The 18,470-nt window shown below is 37.4% G+C and overlaps 2 protein-coding genes across 5 annotated transcripts in view; one reads left to right on the forward strand and one right to left on the reverse strand.

The window, feature by feature from the left end:
* Positions 1 to 1,428: 1,428 nt before the first annotated feature.
* drc3 (dynein regulatory complex subunit 3) lies at positions 1,429 to 18,418 on the reverse strand. 2 transcript variants are annotated; one of them, XM_057861645.1, is made up of 13 exons: positions 18,188 to 18,418; positions 17,637 to 17,836; positions 17,453 to 17,569; positions 13,860 to 14,026; positions 13,622 to 13,777; positions 12,012 to 12,131; positions 11,826 to 11,938; positions 11,566 to 11,740; positions 4,801 to 4,929; positions 3,713 to 3,783; positions 3,514 to 3,637; positions 1,665 to 1,796; positions 1,429 to 1,585 (listed from the first exon to the last, which is right to left on the reverse strand). In XM_057861645.1, exons 2-13 carry the CDS (start codon positions 17,818 to 17,820, stop codon positions 1,478 to 1,480), a joined length of 1,596 nt encoding a protein of 531 aa, XP_057717628.1. In that variant the 5' UTR covers positions 17,821 to 17,836; positions 18,188 to 18,418; the 3' UTR covers positions 1,429 to 1,477. The 2 variants fall into 2 exon arrangements, 1 of the variants encoding a protein (XP_057717628.1); XR_009067364.1 differs by lacking the exon at positions 3,713 to 3,783 and having other exon boundaries at positions 3,514 to 3,659.
* LOC130932176 (TOM1-like protein 2) overlaps positions 14,557 to 18,470 on the forward strand; it is a 43,543-nt gene continuing 39,629 nt past the window's right edge. For all 3 annotated transcript variants that reach the window (XM_057861641.1, XM_057861642.1, XM_057861644.1), the window contains exon 1: positions 14,557 to 14,764. The gene's annotated coding sequence lies outside the window, so the exon portion shown is untranslated. The remainder of the gene's footprint in view (positions 14,765 to 18,470) is intronic.

Genomic DNA, 18,470 nt, shown 5'->3' on the forward strand with positions numbered 1-18,470 from the left:
AAAAATGACATTTTGAATAGTAAATATAATTACTTACCTTCTTATGGCCAGGTTGAAACAAAAGCGGTTGCGCGACGTCTGTAACGGGTTTTCAGGGTAAAACGGACAAATCAAAAATAGTTCGGAGGCTTAGTGCGCCATGAATCTGCTATGGCAGCATTTAGACATATTGTTCTATCAAACACAACAGTTGTTTTGGCTTAAAATACAGCAGTTTCTTTTAAAGAGGGGTGCAAGAGCAGAAACGGCTTTTTCAGTCTTGTCTGTGTTTTCTGCCATATATATTTAAACTCTGTTCTTGATTCATTCATGTTTTACTTATTAACCAGTTCTTATGATTGTCACATTTTTTTCAGATTTTATTATTATTTTTAACAATAAATAAGTTCCGTTTATCAATGCCAGATGAGCAAGACAAATAAAAATGTGTCATTTCATACTGCCTTAAAGGAAGAAGATTATTTTGTTAATCTGATTTTATACATATTTTTTTCCCAATAAGGTCAAATTCTCCAAAACAAAACCTCATTTTACTGCCTTAAAAAAAAAAGAAATGGCGCTATATATTAAATGGTAAATGGAGAGTACTTATATAGCGCATTTAACTACATGGTTATCATGCCCAAATCGCTTTACATTAGCACACATTCACACACCAATAGTGCTGCTGCCATGCAAGGCGCTGCCAACCCATTGGGGACAAATTAGGGTTCAGTGCCTTGCCCAAGGGCACTTCGACAGTGGGCAGTTGTAGCCGGGAATCAAACAACTGACCCTTCAGTCCCAGAGCAACTCGAGCTACCAACTGCGCCACGTTTATACCAAAGTCAAAAAAGGCTCTAAAAACGTGGTATTTGTCTTTCCAATTTAATGTTTGTGTTTAATTTGTCCTCTTTTTTTAACCCCTGGCATTTTATACTTTGTATATTTTTTTATGTGTTAATATTGGTTTTCTTTTTGATTTGTTGTTACATGTTTGTCTTAAATGTGTTGAAATATGTATTATAAGTACTTTTCAGTGTTAAATTGTTCTTTAAAAAAACAAAACAAAACCAGTATGTTCTTTGTTCTTCCACGAGAGGGCGGAAGATCTATTTCGCCACCTCGATACATTCAAATCGAATAATTTTTTAACACTAATGTTACATACGAAGATTTTTTTCGTTCCAGGACCTTGTTTGTAAGTAGAAATGCATTCCAGTAATTCGTTCCAGAGCTGGAAAACCCTCACTAAATCCTTAACAAATGCTGCTGGTACTATTGCAAATAGCAATCAAACAGAGCAAAACAAATAAATTATGAATAAAAATCGCCATAATAATAATAATAAAAATAATAGTAATAATAATAATACAGTATTATAATTTGAAAAAAATTCAAGAAGAACAAAAAAAAAAAAAAATACACAAATCAGTACAATTTGCATGTATTTTTATTTGTAGGAAATTGACATATAATGAATTTTGACTACACTCAATCAAATGCCTTCCTGCATCAACTCATTGAGCTGCTTCCTCAAATAGTCTGCATATCTGTGAATATCTGCGATTCGCATTCGGTTCCTCTTAAGTTCTGTATCTTCAATCTGTAACATCACATAAAAACAAAAATAAGTGAGCCTGTGAAACACAAAAGTGACATTTTAATTCATTTCAGTTTGTTACCCCTTTAATAAGGGCCAATTTCCAGGCTTCGATGCGGGTAACCATCTGAGTTTCCCTGTCATTGATTGTTTGTAGATGGTTATCGTGACTGGCAGCCAGTGTGTCCATAACTGTGTTTTTGTCTAGGAACAGCTACAGTATGTGGAGAAAGACAGGTTTCAAAAGTTATCTCTGACATTGATGACAATAGATGGCCGATCCATTTTAATTACAGTGGGGCAAATAAGTATTTAGTCAAGCACCAATTGTGCAAGCTGTCCTAATTGAAATGATTAGAGAGGCCATGTAATTGTCAACATGGGTAAACCTCAACCATGAGAGACAGAATGTGGGAAGAAAAAAAAAAAGAAAATCACATTATTTGATTTTTAAAGAATTTATTTCATAATTAGAGTGGAAAATAAGCATTTGGTCACCTACAAACAAGCAAGATTTCTGGCTGTCAAATAGGTGTAACGTCTTCTAACGAAATCTAACAAGGCTCCACTGGTTACCTGTATTAATGGCACCTGTTTTAACTCATTATCGGTATAAAAGACACCTGTCCACAACTCAGTCAGTCACACTCCAAACTCCACTATGGCCAAGACCAAAGAGCTGTTGAAGGACACCAGGGACAAATTGTAGATCTGCACCAGGCTGGGAAGACTGAATCTGCAATAGGTAAAATGCTTGGTGTAAAGAAATCAACTGTGGGAGCAATTATTAGAAAATGGAAGACATACAAGACCATTGATAATCTCTCAATTTGGGGCTCCATGCAAGATCTCACCCCGTGGCGTCAACACGATAACAAGAACAGTGAGCAAAAATCCCAGAACCACACGGGGGGACCTAGTGAATGACCTACAGAGAGCTGGGACCTCAGTAACAAAGGCTACTATCAGTAACACAATCTGCTGCCAGGGACTCAAATCCTGCACTGCCAGACGTGTCCCCCTGCTGAAGCCAGTACACGTCCAGGCCCGTCTGCGGTTCGCTAAAGAGCATTTGGATGATCCAGAAGAGGACTGGGAGAATGTGTTATTGTCAGATGAAACCAAAATAGAACTTTTTGGTAGAAACACAGGTTCTCGTGTTTGGAGGAGAAAGAATACTGAATTGCAACCGAAGAACACCATACCCAATGCGAAGCATGGTGGTGGAAACATCATGCTCTGGGGCTGTTTTTCTGCAAAGGGACCAGGACGACTGCTCTGTGTAAAGGAAAGAATGAATGGGGCCATGTATTGAGAAATTTTGAGTGAAAATCTCCTTCCATCAGCAAGGGAATTGAAGATGAGACGTGGCTGTGTCTTTCAGCATGACAATGATCCCAAAGACACAGCCAGGGCAACAAAAGAGTAGCTTCGTAAGAAGCATTTCAAGGTCCTGGAGTGGGCTAGCCAGTCTCCAGATCTCAACTTCATAGAAAATCTGTGGAGGGAGTTGAAAGTCCGTGTTGCCCAACGACAGCCCCAAAACATCACTGCTCTAGAGGAGATCTGCATGGAGGAATGGGCCAAAATACCAGCAACAGTGTGTGAAAAGCTTGTGAAGAGTTACAGAAAACGTTTGTCCTCCGTTATTGCCAACAAAGGGTACATAACAAAATATTGGGATGAGCTTTTGGTATTGGCCAAATACTTATTTTCCACCATGATTTGCAAATAAATTCTTTAAAAATCAAACAATGTGAGTTTCAGGTTTTTTTTCCACATTCTGTCTCTCATGGTTGAGGTTTACCCATGTTGGCAATTACAGGCCTCTCTAATATTTTCAAGTGGGAGAACTTGCACAATTAGTGGTTGACTAAATACTTATTTGCCCCTCTGTATGACTTAAGGCCTGTACACTGTATACAACCTACCATTCTAACATCATCTGGCAAATCATCTTCAGCTTCGCCCTTAGCCACCACTTCCAATGTAGTGACAGCGATTTTCGTAACTTTCTGATGATGGCTGTCCTCCAGCTCTCGACAGTGGACGAATGTGCACTTGAGTCAAGGAAGGCCTGGCAGGAAATGTCCAACGTAATATTTTACCCAACAACAATGCAAAGGATATATTCCTTGAGCTGTTTCGCTAAAGCTGCCCGTCATCTCTGTTATGTTGTTGTCAAACTTTTTGATTGTTTCCTGGAAGGAGCATGACTTACAATCAGAGGTGGGTGGTAGTAACATGTTAAATGTACTATGTTACATTACTTGAGTAACTTTTTGACAAACATACTTCTAAGAGTAGTTTTACTAAGCCATACTTTTAATATTTACTTGAGTAGAATTGTGAAGAAAAAACGTTAATCAAGAGTCGTTATTTTTCCTCTTTGTTCTTCATATTAGATTTATTTTCTTTTTGCTAGCAATCCTATTACCAAGAGTAGCGCTACTAATTTCACCAATGAGACGTCGCAACAAAAATCACATGACTCATTATACCAATCAGACGCAAGCTTGCTGTTCTATGATCACGCCAGCCTGTTCAATCACGTGGCATCTTTAAAGCACCGTAAAAAATGAAGTATTTGACATAGAGCGCTACCCCTCAACGTGACTCAAAACCTCCCTTAAATCTCCCAGTTTTTATTTGGCGCCGATTGACCATTGAAAACCAGAGATATGATCCTTTTAATTTCATAACACTAACTATGAAGGAACTATTCACTAGTCAAACTAGGAACTATTTTGTCCACTAGAGGGCACTTGTGCTCTTTGGATGAATAATGCGTGTGTCTTTTTTTTTCTCTTAGCGGAATTCAATTTTTTTCCCCTCTATTTACTATTTCTTTGGTTTAATGTGGTTATGTAATGGGTTATATTGCACAGTATCATTATAATCAATTATAAGTTCATATAAAAAATGTGCTGAGAAAAAAAAAAAAAACGTTTAAAAAAAAAAAACTAACGAAAATGTAAGCAGCTACTCACAATGTTACTCATTATTTGAGTATTCTTTTCACTGAATACTTTTTTATTTGTACTTCAGTACATTTTTTGGATGACTACTTTACTTGAGTAGTATTGTTTTGAAGTAACGCTACTCTTATTTGAGTCAAATTTATGGGTACTCTACCCACCTCTGTTTACAATATAACTTTTAAACACAAATTGTTTTCACATGGCGGTAGTGTACATCAAATTAAAACTTTACAAAACCTCCAGGTAGCTGTATAGTTGAAACTCCACTTCCATTAACTTGTAGCACAAAATGTCGATTTCTCTGAGGCAGATGTCCATCTTGGTCTTCTTTTCATCCTCTAGGGCCTCTTGTAAATCCACTATTCTCTAAAAAAAAAAAAAAAAAAAAAAGAATTATATATGGCGGAAAACACAGACAAGACTGAAAAATCAGTTTCTGCTCTTGCACTCGTCTTTAAAAGAAACTGCTGTATTTTAAGCCAAAACAGCTGTTGTGTTTGATAGAACAATATGTCTATATGCTGCCATACCAGATTCATGGCGCATTAAGCCCCCAAACTATTTTTTATTTGTCCGTTTTACCCTGAAAAACCCCGTTTACAGACGTCGCGCAACCGCTTTTGTTTCAACCCAGCCATAAAATGAAGGTAATTATATTTGTTATTCTAATTGTCTGTTGTTTTTAGCTTAGAATCATTAATTGATGTCTCATCTTTCGTTAAAGAAAAAACGACTGTAAAAAATTATTCACTCGCATATTTCAAACTTTTAAACAAATTATGTCACAATGAAAAAAATGGCATCTGTAAAAAAGTCAGATATCTACCCCATAACTATCGCTTAATTGTATTTTTTTTGTTACTGTCGCATTTTCTCCGATATGTTAGATGATAAATAATTGATCCAAACAAAGAAAAAATGAAAAAAAAGTTTAAAAAGGATAAATACAAGTGCGTAGGTTTGCATATGGACGGTAGGGACATAACACTACCAACTTTTCAGGATGCTCAAATTGTCCCCACCAATTTTTAAGCTACCTTATTTGCATTTTCAATTAGTTCAGCTATAAAGGTAATTTAGATTGTCTTCCCATGTGCTGTTAGGATAGAATTGACCCTACCATGGTTAAGTGCATTACTTTCATTATGTTCAGACCAGAGGTTGCGCTAGACTTTTTCGTTGTCTGTCATTTTGACTGACAGGGTCATAAAAATCCGGTCATACTCTATTTTTACTTGTCACTTAAATTTTTAAAATGATGATAATGACATTGTGGTGACCCTTTGTTTGGCATAATTCACCTTCCGTACTTGTGTGTCCATTTGGCCGAGCGTGTTAGCGGCTACGACACAGTCACGTGACAGAGACACTTAAGAGTCGCGCGCGTTCCGGCTTGAACAGAGAGTTCATAGAGAGCAGCAGAACTACAGCGGCTGGACACAGCAATTCAAGCTAACAAGACTCTTAACATTGCATACCGCTTCAACATATTCAATAGTATTTAGTTTTCATTCATTTTGAATTAATATTCTGTCTGAACAAGCTTAACAGAGAATCCACACCGTGCCATCACACATCAAGCAGATGAATATGTAACTTTTTCTCCACAGTGACAAAAACAGCTGACTGTGGCCCCAGTAGGTAGGCTACATTATGGAACAATGAAATTAACAGTTCACCTGCTGTGGCCTGAACGGAGTCTTACACCTTCCTCCTGGTGCGCATGGACTTGAATTGCGTGCCCGCTTGTGCAGTTCCTGTTTTTTCACCTCTTTTATCAACACCATCGTCGTTTTGGGGCTTTTTGAAGAAACTTCGGACACTCAGTTGCCTTGACATTTTTCAGAGTAAGGCCAACGACGTCATGCATCAAGAGAGTCAATAGCTAATTAATATGCTCACTCGCCACCCTGTGGTCTGGGGTGTGAATTGCAACCTGTCAAAATGACAGGTGGACTTCAGTTTTTTCCGTCACCGTTTTAAAAAATCGGTCAACGACGGAAAATATTCGGTTAACGCGACCCCTGGTTCAGACTTACATTTACCCCTTTTCACTTGCTGAATGTGCCGGTCCATTTTTTTCCCCTGAAACGGACGTTTGATTGGCTGATGACTAGAAACCCCACATTCACACAATCCCAAGCGAAATACATGTTAATATGCCACTTCCTCCGCCCCCGTTGATGAGGAGAAATATTAGAAGATTTTTTTTTCTTTTTTCGGGCAGCAGCAGCCTCTCTAAATAATGTAAAAAAAATGTCAATGTTGTGGGGGTGGGGAACATGCCACTAATTCTGTTACTGGAAGTCCGACCCCTGCATCAGAGTTGGCATAACATTAAACTGTGTGAACTTGCTAACCTGTAACAGTCAAATAGAAAGCTGCTTAGAGAGGTGTCTTCCTGTATTTTTTTCTACTGTCAACTTTAATTCAACTGTGCATTTTGTGCATTTATTCATTAATTGAAATGTATTTATTTTCTAAATTATAAAAAAAAAAAAAATATTTATATTTACAGCCTATACACATTTTTACCCCCCCCCCCCCCAAAAAAAAACACAAAAATACAACAACTGTAAATTTCCTTTATATGAAGGAAGCATTTTTAAAAAATGACTTCATCCCCACGAAAATAATTTTTACTTTTTTCATTTTTAAGTAGTAACCAGCAATTTTTGAGAAATGTACCCAATCTGTTTGGTCTTTAATGTCCCGTCCCCAGCAAAACGTGTACATGCAGGTTATGCAGTAATAGCGTCCCTACCAATGTTGAGACCAAACCTACGCCCTTGGGTAAATACATGTAAAAGAAAATCTGGACCACTCCTTGATGTCTGCGATTTCTGCATTGCGACCCTTGTTATATTGCCATGTTTCACCCATTAAATCCCCCCAAAAACCAGCTGTGGCCATTCACAGCTGTGTCTTGACACTCAGTGAGACATGCTACATGGAGTTTTTGGATCGAAACAAGGTAAGGTCGCGATAATATGTCGTTAAAAGCAAGGCGTCTGTAATTCTGCTCTTGCGTGCTCTCACCTCCAGATAGCGTTTTGCTTTTTAAAAAACATTTTTTTAAAAGTGCCCCCCTGTTCAAAATTTTTCTTCCCCCAGAAAACTGAGATTTTAGGCTTTCCAACGATGTCTAACACATGCATATGGGACAATTTTGAAGGTTGGCCAAATTGGGAGTCACAGAGCGGAACTTCAAGTCAATTGATTGTTTTCCGCCATATGCGTTTATGTTCTTATTTAGACACTAAGTGGATTTTATCATCAAAGAAAGCTCAGTTTGATCTTTGGTTCTAATAGAGATGAACAAGTTACAGCTACCTATAACAGGTTTAAAAATAACTGAGAGCCACAGTCGCTACGGCTAGCTGTTATGCTAAGGCTAACCCAGACAGTATCATTGCCCTCCATAATTATTGGCACCCCTGGTTAAGATATGTTTTTTAGCTTCTAATATTTTTTTTTAATTAAAATAATATGGGACCTCAATGGAAAAAAAAGAGAAAAATCCAACCTTCAATACAAGTGCATTTATTCAGTGGGGAAAAAATCCCACATAAAGAAATAATTATTTGACAACAAATAATGTGTGTCACAATTATTAGCACCCCTGGTGTTAATACTTTGTACAACCCCCTTTTGCCAACAAAACAAGGTCTGGGGACTGAGATGGCCATGGGAGGAGCTTGATTTTGTGCCTGATGAACCATTTCTGTGTAGATTTGGCCATATGTTTAGGGTCATTGTCTTGCTGAAAGACCCAGTGACGACCCATCTTCAGCTTTCGGGCAGAGGGCAACAGATTTTGATTTAAAATGTCCTGGTATTTCAAAGCATTCATGATGCCATGCACCCTAACAAGGTTCCCAGGGCCTTTGGAAGCGAAACAGCCCCACAGCATCACTGACCCACCCCCATATTTCACAGTGGGTATGAGGTGCTTTTCAGCATGAGCATCTTTCGTGGCACGCCAGACCCACTTAGAGTATTTGGTTCCAAAAAGCTCAATCTTTGTCTCATCTGACCAAAGCACACGGTCCCAGTTGAAGCCTTGGACCGTTTACCTGTTACTTACCTGCAGTTATTTTGTATAAAGGTTGTTCTACCAAATATTAGGCTGAGAGTGCAAATACTTTTGTCCAGCCCATTTTTGGAGTTTTGTGTAAAATGATGATTTAATTTTTTTCATTCTCTTTTGTTTTTTTTTTTAATTGCATGCAAAACAAATGAAGATATTATTACTAACAAAGAATTTGTAATTGCAATCATTTTCTGAGAGAAATTGAGCATAATCTGACAGAATTGCAGGGGTGCCAATACTTTTGGTCAGCACAGTATTTCCTATTATTAGATTAAAAGGACCATATCTCTGGTTTTCCGTGGTCAATCAGTGCCAAATAAAAACTGGGAGAGAGGTTAACGTACGCGATTTCGAGTCATGTTGACAGCAGCGCCCTATGTGAAATACTTAATTTTTTACGGTGCTTTAAAGACGCTATGAGATTAAACAAGCCGGTGTGATCATAGCACGGCAACCTAGAGTCTGATTGGTATAATGGAGTCATGTGATTATTGTTTTGACTTTTCATTAGTGAAACTGGTAGAGCCACTGTAGGCATCATCTCTGGCAAAAAAAGTCAAATCTGATATGTAGAATAAAGAGGAAAAATGGAACGACTAGTGTAGCCCAAAGTAACGGCACAAGAGTAGCGTTTCTTCTTCACAAATTTACTCAGGTAAAAGTAAAAAGTATAGCCTATTAGAACTACTCTTAGAAGTACATTTTGGTCAATAAGTTACTCAATAAATTTAATGGAGTAAATGTAACGCGTTACAAATCACGTCTGCATGTTGTATTCACATACACGGGAGGCATTTCTTCCATTTTCATTCCGTTATTCTGGGTTGAACCGAAGATTTTCATAATAATTCCAGTGGCACTTGCTTTGTTAAAAACGACTAGCGAAAAATTTAGGTTATATTTCTGGTAAAAAAAATTTATAGCTGCTTGTGTCTGGAGGTTTGACTTCTGGCACTATAGTTTATTTCCCTACTGAGCCAGGGGTGCCTCTTAGCTCCTCCACCATCACAAAGCACTCACAGGCAGACACACTTTGAGCTTCTGCCACTCATACCCACCTCCGGGTTATGGTTGGGCCAGGCTTATGTTTATTTTTTTCTTAGTCAGGTGTGTTCAGTTGTGCCGAGTTTATGGTAAACTATCCTATGCATTAAGATGCAAACGGAAGATTAGGACAAACAGATTTATGAGTAGGCCTGTTTTGCCTCGTAGCCTAGAAGAGATCGCCAACCAAAGAAAATGCAGCGTGAGAACTTTGTATTCAGCTTTCCTGCTTGATGCTATTGAATTACAGTGGGGCAAATAAGTAATTAGTCAACCACTAATTGGGCAAGTTCTCCCATTTGAAAATATTAGAGAGGCCTGTAATTGTCAACATGGGTAAACCTCAACCATGAGAGACACGGTGTGGAAAACCCCCCCAGAAAATCATATTGTTTGATATTTAAAGAATTTATTTGCAAATCATGGTGGAAAATAAGTATTTGCTCAATACCAAAAGTTCATCTCAATACTTTGTTATGTACCCTTTGTTGGCAATAACGGAGGCCTAACGTTTTCTGTAACTCTTCACAAGCTATTTACACACTGTTGCTGGTATTTTGGCCCATTCCTCCATGCAGATCTCCTCTAGAGCAGTGATGTTTTGGGGCTGTCGTTGGGCAACACTGACTTTCAACTCCCTCCACAGATTTTCTACGGGGTTGAGATCTGGAGACTGGCTAGGCCACTCCAGGACCTTTAAATGCTTCTTACGAAGCCACTCCTTTGTTGCCCTGGCTGTGTGTTTGGGGTCATTGTCATGCTGAAAGACCCAGCCACGTCTCATCTTCAATGCCCTTGCTGATGGAAGGAGATTTTCACTCAAAATCTCTCGATACATGGCCCCATTCATTCTTTCCATTACACAGATCCTGGTCCCTTTGCATAAAAACAGCCCCAAAGCATGATGTTTCCACCCCCATGCTTCACAGTGGGTATGGCGCAATTCAGTATTCTTTTTCCTCCAAACAAGGGAACCTGTGTTTCTACCAAAAGGTTCTATTTTGGTTTCATCTGATCATAACATATTCTCCCAGTCCTCTTCTGGATCATCCAAATGCTCTTTAGCGTACCGCAGACGGGACTGGACGTGTACTTTCTTCAGCAGGGGGACACGTCTGGCAGTGCAGGATTTGACTCCCTGGCGGCGTATTGTGTTACTGATAGTAGCCTTTGTTAATGTGGTCCCAGCTCTCTGTAGGTCATTCACTAGGTCCCCCCGTGTGGTTCTGGGATTTTTGCTCATTGTTCTTGTTATCAATTTGACGCCACGGGGTGAGATCTTGCATGGAGCCCATATTGAGGGAGATGATCAGTGGTCTTGTATGTCTTCCATTTTCTAATAAATGCTCCCACAGTTGATCTCTTTACACCAAGCGTTTTACCTATTGCAGATTCAGTCTTCCCAGCCTGGTGCAGGTCTACAATTTTGTCTCTGGTGTCCTTCGACAGGGTTTTGGTCTTGGCCATAGTGGAGTTTGGAGTGTGACTGACTGAAGTTGTGGACATGTGTCTTTTATAACGATAATGAGTTAAAGCATGTGCCATTAATACAGGTAACGAGTGGAGCCTCGTTAGAAGAAGTTAGACCTCTTTGACAGCCAGAAATCTTGCCTGTTTGTAGGTGACCAAATACTTATTTTCCACTCTAATTTGGAAATAAATTCTTTAAAAATCAACAATGTGATTTTCTGTTTTTTTTCCCCACATTCTGTCTCTCACGGTTGAGGTTTACCCACGTTGACAATTACAGGCCTCTCTAATCTTTTCAAGTAGGAGAACTTGCACAATTGGTGGTTGACTAATTAGTTATTTGTCCCACTGTATACGGGTATATGTAATGTGTCAACATCTTTGGTCCATCTCACCTTCTTGTGCTCCAGCTGAAAATCAGCCAGTACTTTGGATCCTCTGGCCTGGCTATCGCCCACATCTGTACTGAGTCGACTGAAGAATAACTTCACCTCAGCATCTCTTCGCTTAAACTCAACCAAGCCGACGTCAAAAAGCTGATTGCACATTTCCACTAGCTTTTTCTCGAACGTATACATGAAAAGTCAAGGTTTTAAAACAAATTTTCATTCCGACATTACATCTCTACATATGATTTCAATACAACAAAGGATATTCTTCAAGTAACTCATCCACTCCTGGTAAATAGCGTAGTTTGCTTAACTCTGTATCATTTTGGAGTATGTTATTATACAAATAGTCTCCATTCAACTGCTCCACAAAGGCATCCTGAATAAAAATTAAAGAATTAAAAGATAAGGGGAGGATTTTTATGAATAACAAATGTATTTATACAACTCACATCATGCATTTGTAGTACAGCTTCCCGTCTTTGCTTTTCTTCCGCAGCTTGTTGCGCCTGAAGCTCGCCTTGATTCATTTCCTCAATGTCCAGGTTGTACTTTGCCGAAGCTCGATTTCTCTACACATACAGTGGAAAATTGAAATCGTTTTAGTAATCCTGATTCACATAGGCGGAGTTTGACTTTTGCGGTAGGGGGGGCACAAGATGTTGATGACCCCGAAACGCTGTGTCAGCAATAAAATTAACTTACCAGAATATTTATAATAATAAATTGAAAATGAGCATTTTTTGTCTTCCATTATTCTTGAGGGGAATTCTAAATCAGGCTGCTGGCAGGACAGCTATACTTTTCACCAAGATCATCATCCAATGAATATGGTATGCCCGCCGGTGTCGTGCCAATGTAGTTACCTCAGTCACAAATTGTATCCCCTGGGCGGAGCCATGTGGACACAGATTTGTGTCTTCATTATTCAATCCCAAAAAAAAATGCTTCAATCAAAACAAAAAGTTGCCTCAATCGAAATATATATTTTCAATAAAAAAGTCACCCCCCCCCCCCAAAAAGTGTTTGAATGCAAAAATATTGAAACCCCAAAAAATGCATTTGAAAGCTATTTTTATTTCTGTTTATTTTTTTAAGTCAATTTTTTTTTTTTTTTGATTGAAGTAATGTTGTCTTGTGTTTAGGGCACATTTTGGCTAGGACATTTGTGTCTTTATTATTCAATCAAAAATTAAGTTGCTTCATACAAAAAAATATATTAAAAAAAAAAAAAATCACTTTAATTAAAAAAAAAAAAAAAAAAAAAAAAAAAAAAATTCAATCCTAAAAAAAAAGTTTTTGAATGTGAAAAAAATATTTAAAATTTTGCATTTGAACACTTAATTTTTCATTAAAAAAGTTTTGATTTTCGCAATCCTTTTTGTGTTTGGGCCATATGGGTAGGACATTTGTGTCTAAATCATTCAATCCCCCAAAAAGTTTCAATAAAAAACATATTTTCAATCAAAGAAAAAAATCATTTGAAAAATAAAATTGCCCTCTCCTATTTATTTATTTATTTTTATTTATTTATTTTTTAAATAACATGCAAAGCAAATGACCATCTAAGGTGCTAGTCACATGATCTGTTCAAAAAATAATTTTGACCCATTAAAAAAATGTTTTTTGTTCATTTCATTCATTTTTGTTGTTTGTTCTCTTGCTTTACAACTTTTATATATATAGGAAAGTCAATTGCATGCAATGACACTCACTTTTTGGCCACCAAGGGGGGGCCTGGCCCCACTGCCCCCCCTTAAACTCCGCTTATGCTGATTAAGTCTGATTTCATGTAAGACGCCAAGACAAAAAAGTGTAGGTGTCTTTTTCACTGATGAAAACGTTTAACTGTCTGTTGGCTGTCATTGACAGCAAAAACTGTCCAAATCATTTTGACTTTGAGAGCTGGCAGCGATTTTGCAGTTTTTCCCAGTTAAAAACTGATTGGACGGCTATTACCGCCAATGGAACTCAAACATGTTAGTGTAAAAAAAAAAAAAGCAGGTTTAAAATAATGTTAATTAGTTGAGATGTGCGCCAAAACATCTCACACTTTACTCACTATATCTTCATTGACAAATATGTTGTTCAGGAACTTCAGTTGTTGAAAATAGGCGGCGAGGAAAAGGGTGTATTTTTCTTCATTGTTCTCCTCAGGAATCGGATTTCCATCTATATTAAGGGTGAAGAGTTTCTTGAACTTGCGCAAATAGACCACCTTAAAGTGCAGGATGATACATGTCTTGGAGTTAGGAGAATGTTTCCCAAAATTTGTTTTTACAATACGGCTGTTTATTTACATTGTTCAGTTGATTGATTTTGTTGTTTGCGATGCAGAAAATGGTGAGTTCCATAAGGTTGTCCATGTTTTCGAGGCGAGAAATTCTGTTGTTGGACAAATTCAACACTTCCAGCTTCTGAAGACAGTTCAAACCCTCGATTTTCTTGATGTTGTTGAATGACAGATCTGAAAAACAAATCAGAAATCTCCATTTACTCCTTTTGACTTTCAACTCGAATCCATGAAATATATTTATTGGCAGGCCCACAAAAAAATCTCGATTGTCTCCAACTGACATTCAACTAGGGCCCACAAAAAAGTTCTCCAATTTCAACCGGTCCAAATTTAAACTACTCAGCTTGCTCCTCTTGACATTTTGGAAAAGGGAAAGTTTCACTGAAAAGCATACATTGAACCGTTTGGAGTCATTTGAGTCCATGGTCAACATCCTTGGACTACTATATACGTAAGTCCCACAAAAAATACCTACTGGCTCCCACTGATTCTAACTTTCAGAGCCAGCTGATTGGTGGCCTCACCAAATGTCTCCACTGGTACTCATTAACTGGACCCACAAAAAAAAAAACTTTGACTAATATAATTGCCATAAAATAATTCCTAAAATTGCATTTTTGTAGTCATTATTATAGGGCTGTCAAAATTATCGCGTTAACGCGCGGTAAATAATTTTTTTAATGAATCACGTGAAAATATTTGACGCAATTAACGCACATGTCCCGCTCAGAAAGTATTCTGCCTTTTGGTAAGTTTTACAGCAAGGCTTTTTGCGCTGTCCAACAGCGAACTCTTGTGGTCGCTTTGCGACATGGTTTATTATTTTCTTCTTTTCTTTCTTCATTATGGCTGCACGACGTCTCGGGCTGATAATGTTGTGCTTATATGATCCTTGGACAAGATTTGTCCGTAAGTATGGTTGTTGTAAAGAATGTACATATTATGTGAATAAGCGAAATGTTATATTTTTTGTATGAGACGCTTTTTGTTTATGTTTAGTTAACCTGTATAGCGTGCTAAGCTAACGTTGTTGCTAATGCAACGCTTGTGTACTTTTATTTTGTAGTTTTACGACGGTCTAAAGAGGACAATGGTTTGAGGCCAATTTATTAATAAATCAGATGAAAAAGGAAGTCTAATTATTAAGGCGTGGTTCACTAGCTGTCTAGCTTTGGAAAAAGTAGACGCTTCGGAGTGAGGACAGCATAGACAGATTTAAATGACAGTAGAGTGAAATGCCCACTGCAGTCCTTATGTACCGTATGTTGAATGTATATATCCATCTTGTGTCTTATCTTTCCATTCCAACAATTTATTTTACAGAATATATATATAATTTACAGAAAAATATGGCATATTTTATAGATGGTTTGAATTGCGATTAATTGCGATTAATTACGATTAATTAATTTTTAAGCTGTAATTAACTCGATTAAAAATTTTAATCGTTTGACAGCCCTACTTATTATTATCATTATTATTTCATGTTTCCAAGTTCACCTAAAAGATAGGCTTACCACTCCAGTTCCCACCCCAGTTGGCACAGATAAAAAAAAAAAAAAGAAATCATTTGACATTTACAGCCATAAATTCATTAGTAGTAGTATCCTTATAAAAAGAATAGCATAAAAAGATTGTATGAAGCTAAATTTCTGTATATCAATTTGTAAATGTCACTTATACCTTTTTGTAGTATCTATATAAGAATACTTAGCAAACTAATTCAATTTGTATAGACATCTGCCACATGTTGACACTAGGGGTGTAACAATCAATCCATGTGGATCAGTATTAGAGGAAAGATCTTAAGCCCGAACCCGACCCGGCTCAATTATTACATTCGGGCCGGGCTTCTCTTTCGCTATCTTTTTTTCAAATAAATATATATTTATATATTATGTATACTAAAACAGTGTGTGGATGTCAAACAAAGGAATACTTGTGATAAAATTAATAATTTGGATCAAACAGAGCCAGAGCATGCCCGTGGTCCCGCTCTCTTTTATGGTTTCCCCTCCACATCCATTACATATTTTTGACCTGGTATTTCGATATGGAGCAGCAAGAGGTTAAAAACAAACTAAACTACTGTCGAGGTCTGACTGACAAACCCCCTCCTTTTCCTCCTTCTCCTAAGTCCTCACATATAAAACATAAAATTTCGCGTTTGTTTTGGGCTTGCAAATCAAGTTAATAGATCGGGCTCGGGCCGGGCCAGGCTTTAATACCCGCGTTCCTGGGCCGGGTCAGGCTTGATTTTTTCAGGCCCGATCTTACTTCTAATCAGTATATCGATTTGTGAAGCACAATTGAATGTAATTTAATCAAAATGATTATATTTTCGGTATGCTGTTTTGTAAAAAAAATATTTTGTGAAAAAAATATACCGTATATGGCGGACAACACAGACAAGACTGAAAAAGCAGTTTCTGCTCTTAGACTCCTCTTTAAAAGAAACTGCTGTATTTTAAGCCAAAACAACTGTTGTGTTTGATAGAACAATATATCTATATGCTGCCATAGCAGATTTATGGCGGATTAAGCCCCCAAACTATTTTTAATTTGTCCGTTTTACCCTGGAAACCCCCGTTTATAGACGTTGCACAACCACTTTGGTTTCAACCCAGTAATTAATTATATTTATGATTAAAAATGTCTGTCATTTTGGCTTATAATCATTAATTGAGGTATAGTATTTCGTTAAAAAAAAAAAAACAACAAAAAAAACAACTTTAAAAAATTATTCACGCGCATATTTTAAACTTTTAAACAAATGACGTCACAATGAAAAAAATGTCTGTAAAAAAGTCACGGATATCTACCTCATAACTATCACTTAATTGTATTTTTTTTTGTTACTGTTGCATTTTCTCCGATATGTTAGACGATAAATAATCGGTCCAAACAAAGAAGAAAAAAAAAAAAACGTTTAAAAGGGTAAATATATGAAAAAGAAAATCTCGACCACTCCTTAATGTCTGCGATTTCTGCATCGCGACCCATGTTATATTACCATGTTTCACCCATAAAGTCCCCCAAAAATCCAGCTGTGGACATTCACAGCTGTGTCTTGACCCTCGGTGATACATGCTACATGGAGTTTTTGTATCGAAACAAGGTAAGTACGCGATAATATCTCGTTAAAGTCATGGCGTCTGTAATTCTGCTCTCGCGTGCTCTTTAAACTTCAAGTCACCTGAGTGTTTTCTGCCATATTGATTTGTGGAGCACAATTGAATGTAATTCAATGAAAATGCAAAACGATTATATTTTCGGTATGCTGTTTTGTAAAAAAAAAAAAAAAGTTCAAAAAAATAAAAGTTTTGTCCACAATATTGTGCCACACATCAAAAGTGATTTGTGTTTTTTATTGCGTTAGGGAAATTTTAACATTGTGTTAATGTCTTCATCATTTTTTATTAAATCAATCGAATGCCTTTGAATCGAATCGTTGCAGAGTATCGGCTCATTGCCCAAAGAATTGATGCCGTATCATCCAGTCTTAAAATATTTTCCACCATCAAAAACTTGCTCCCTCCCTCTTGCCACCCCGTAAATATTTTTCTATGTCCGCCCCAGCTTTCACGGTTTTCTTACTGAGCCATGTCAGGTGAACGAGATGATCCAGTCCTTCTATCTTCTTGATGAAGTTGTTGTTCATATTTAACTTGGTCAATGCAGAAAATTGCCACAAGTGGTCAATCTTCTGGATGTCTTGGAATGAAAAGCATTATTTCACGTGACACATTCAACACCACAAATTTGGCATTTTTCTACTCACTACTGTACTCCAGACTTAATCGGCGGGCCTCGTTAAAAAGGATTCCTTCGGTCTTGGCAATGCGTTCAGCTTCATCTGTAAGACTTTGCTCTAGTACGGCCTCCTGCAGAATCTCCTCATCTATGTAAATGGGGTTTTTATCATGATAACCGCTTATGTTGGATGATTCCTTGGTGCCAAACATGACTTTATGTTACAACCTGAATAAAAAGAAAAAGAGAAAAATTACATCATTGTATGTACTTGCCAATTACTATTGCATCACATGACTTTATGTTACAACCTGAATAAAAAGAAAAAGAGAAAAATTACATCATTGTATGTACTTGCCAATTACTATTGTTAAAAACACAAAACTGAAGCACATTGTACATCTCATAATGTGTCGTCCGCTTATTGCAACGTTGCATTCAATTTCAGTTCATAACAGGGTACATCAACACCGTCTTTAATGAACGTGATGACTATGACACCCGCACGACGTTTATTACGGTTTTTCGAAATGCAATTTAATTATAAGGAGCAACTGTATTAGGAAAGAATATACAAACCGGAAAGGCGAGGCACGAATAGTCACAATAAATCAAATTCGAGGTCCTCTTTTCAATGTTTACGCGCTGTCACATAGCAACTGTCTGTTGCGTTCACGTCCACTCGAAAATAACAAATTTTAATGTCAAACTAATTTATATTTATTTCCGGAGAGCAAACGTAAACTTTCCAACTGCCTATTTTTGTAAGTATTTCCAGTAACGGTAACGCTTGAGTGACAAGTTAAAACTCTTGCGACTTGTTAACGTGGGTGAAAATGTACGTCGATAACATGAGAAACTA

The sequence above is a fragment of the Corythoichthys intestinalis genome, chromosome 16 (assembly GCF_030265065.1).
Source record: "Corythoichthys intestinalis isolate RoL2023-P3 chromosome 16, ASM3026506v1, whole genome shotgun sequence".
Lineage (NCBI taxonomy): Eukaryota > Metazoa > Chordata > Actinopteri > Syngnathiformes > Syngnathidae > Corythoichthys > Corythoichthys intestinalis.

Bases quoted from the DNA above. Each gene is read 5' to 3' on its own strand.
- drc3 (XM_057861645.1), bottom strand. From the start codon at position 17,820: ATGTTTGGCACCAAGGAATCATCCAACATAAGCGGTTATCATGATAAA. The intron at 4,930-11,565 runs GTGAGATGGACC...TTTTTTTTTTAG, and splicing joins TTCAGCTGGAGCACAAGAAG to AGAATAGTGGATTTACAAGA. The intron at 1,797-3,513 runs GTAGGTTGTATA...CACATACTGTAG, and splicing joins TGCCAGATGATGTTAGAATG to CTGTTCCTAGACAAAAACAC.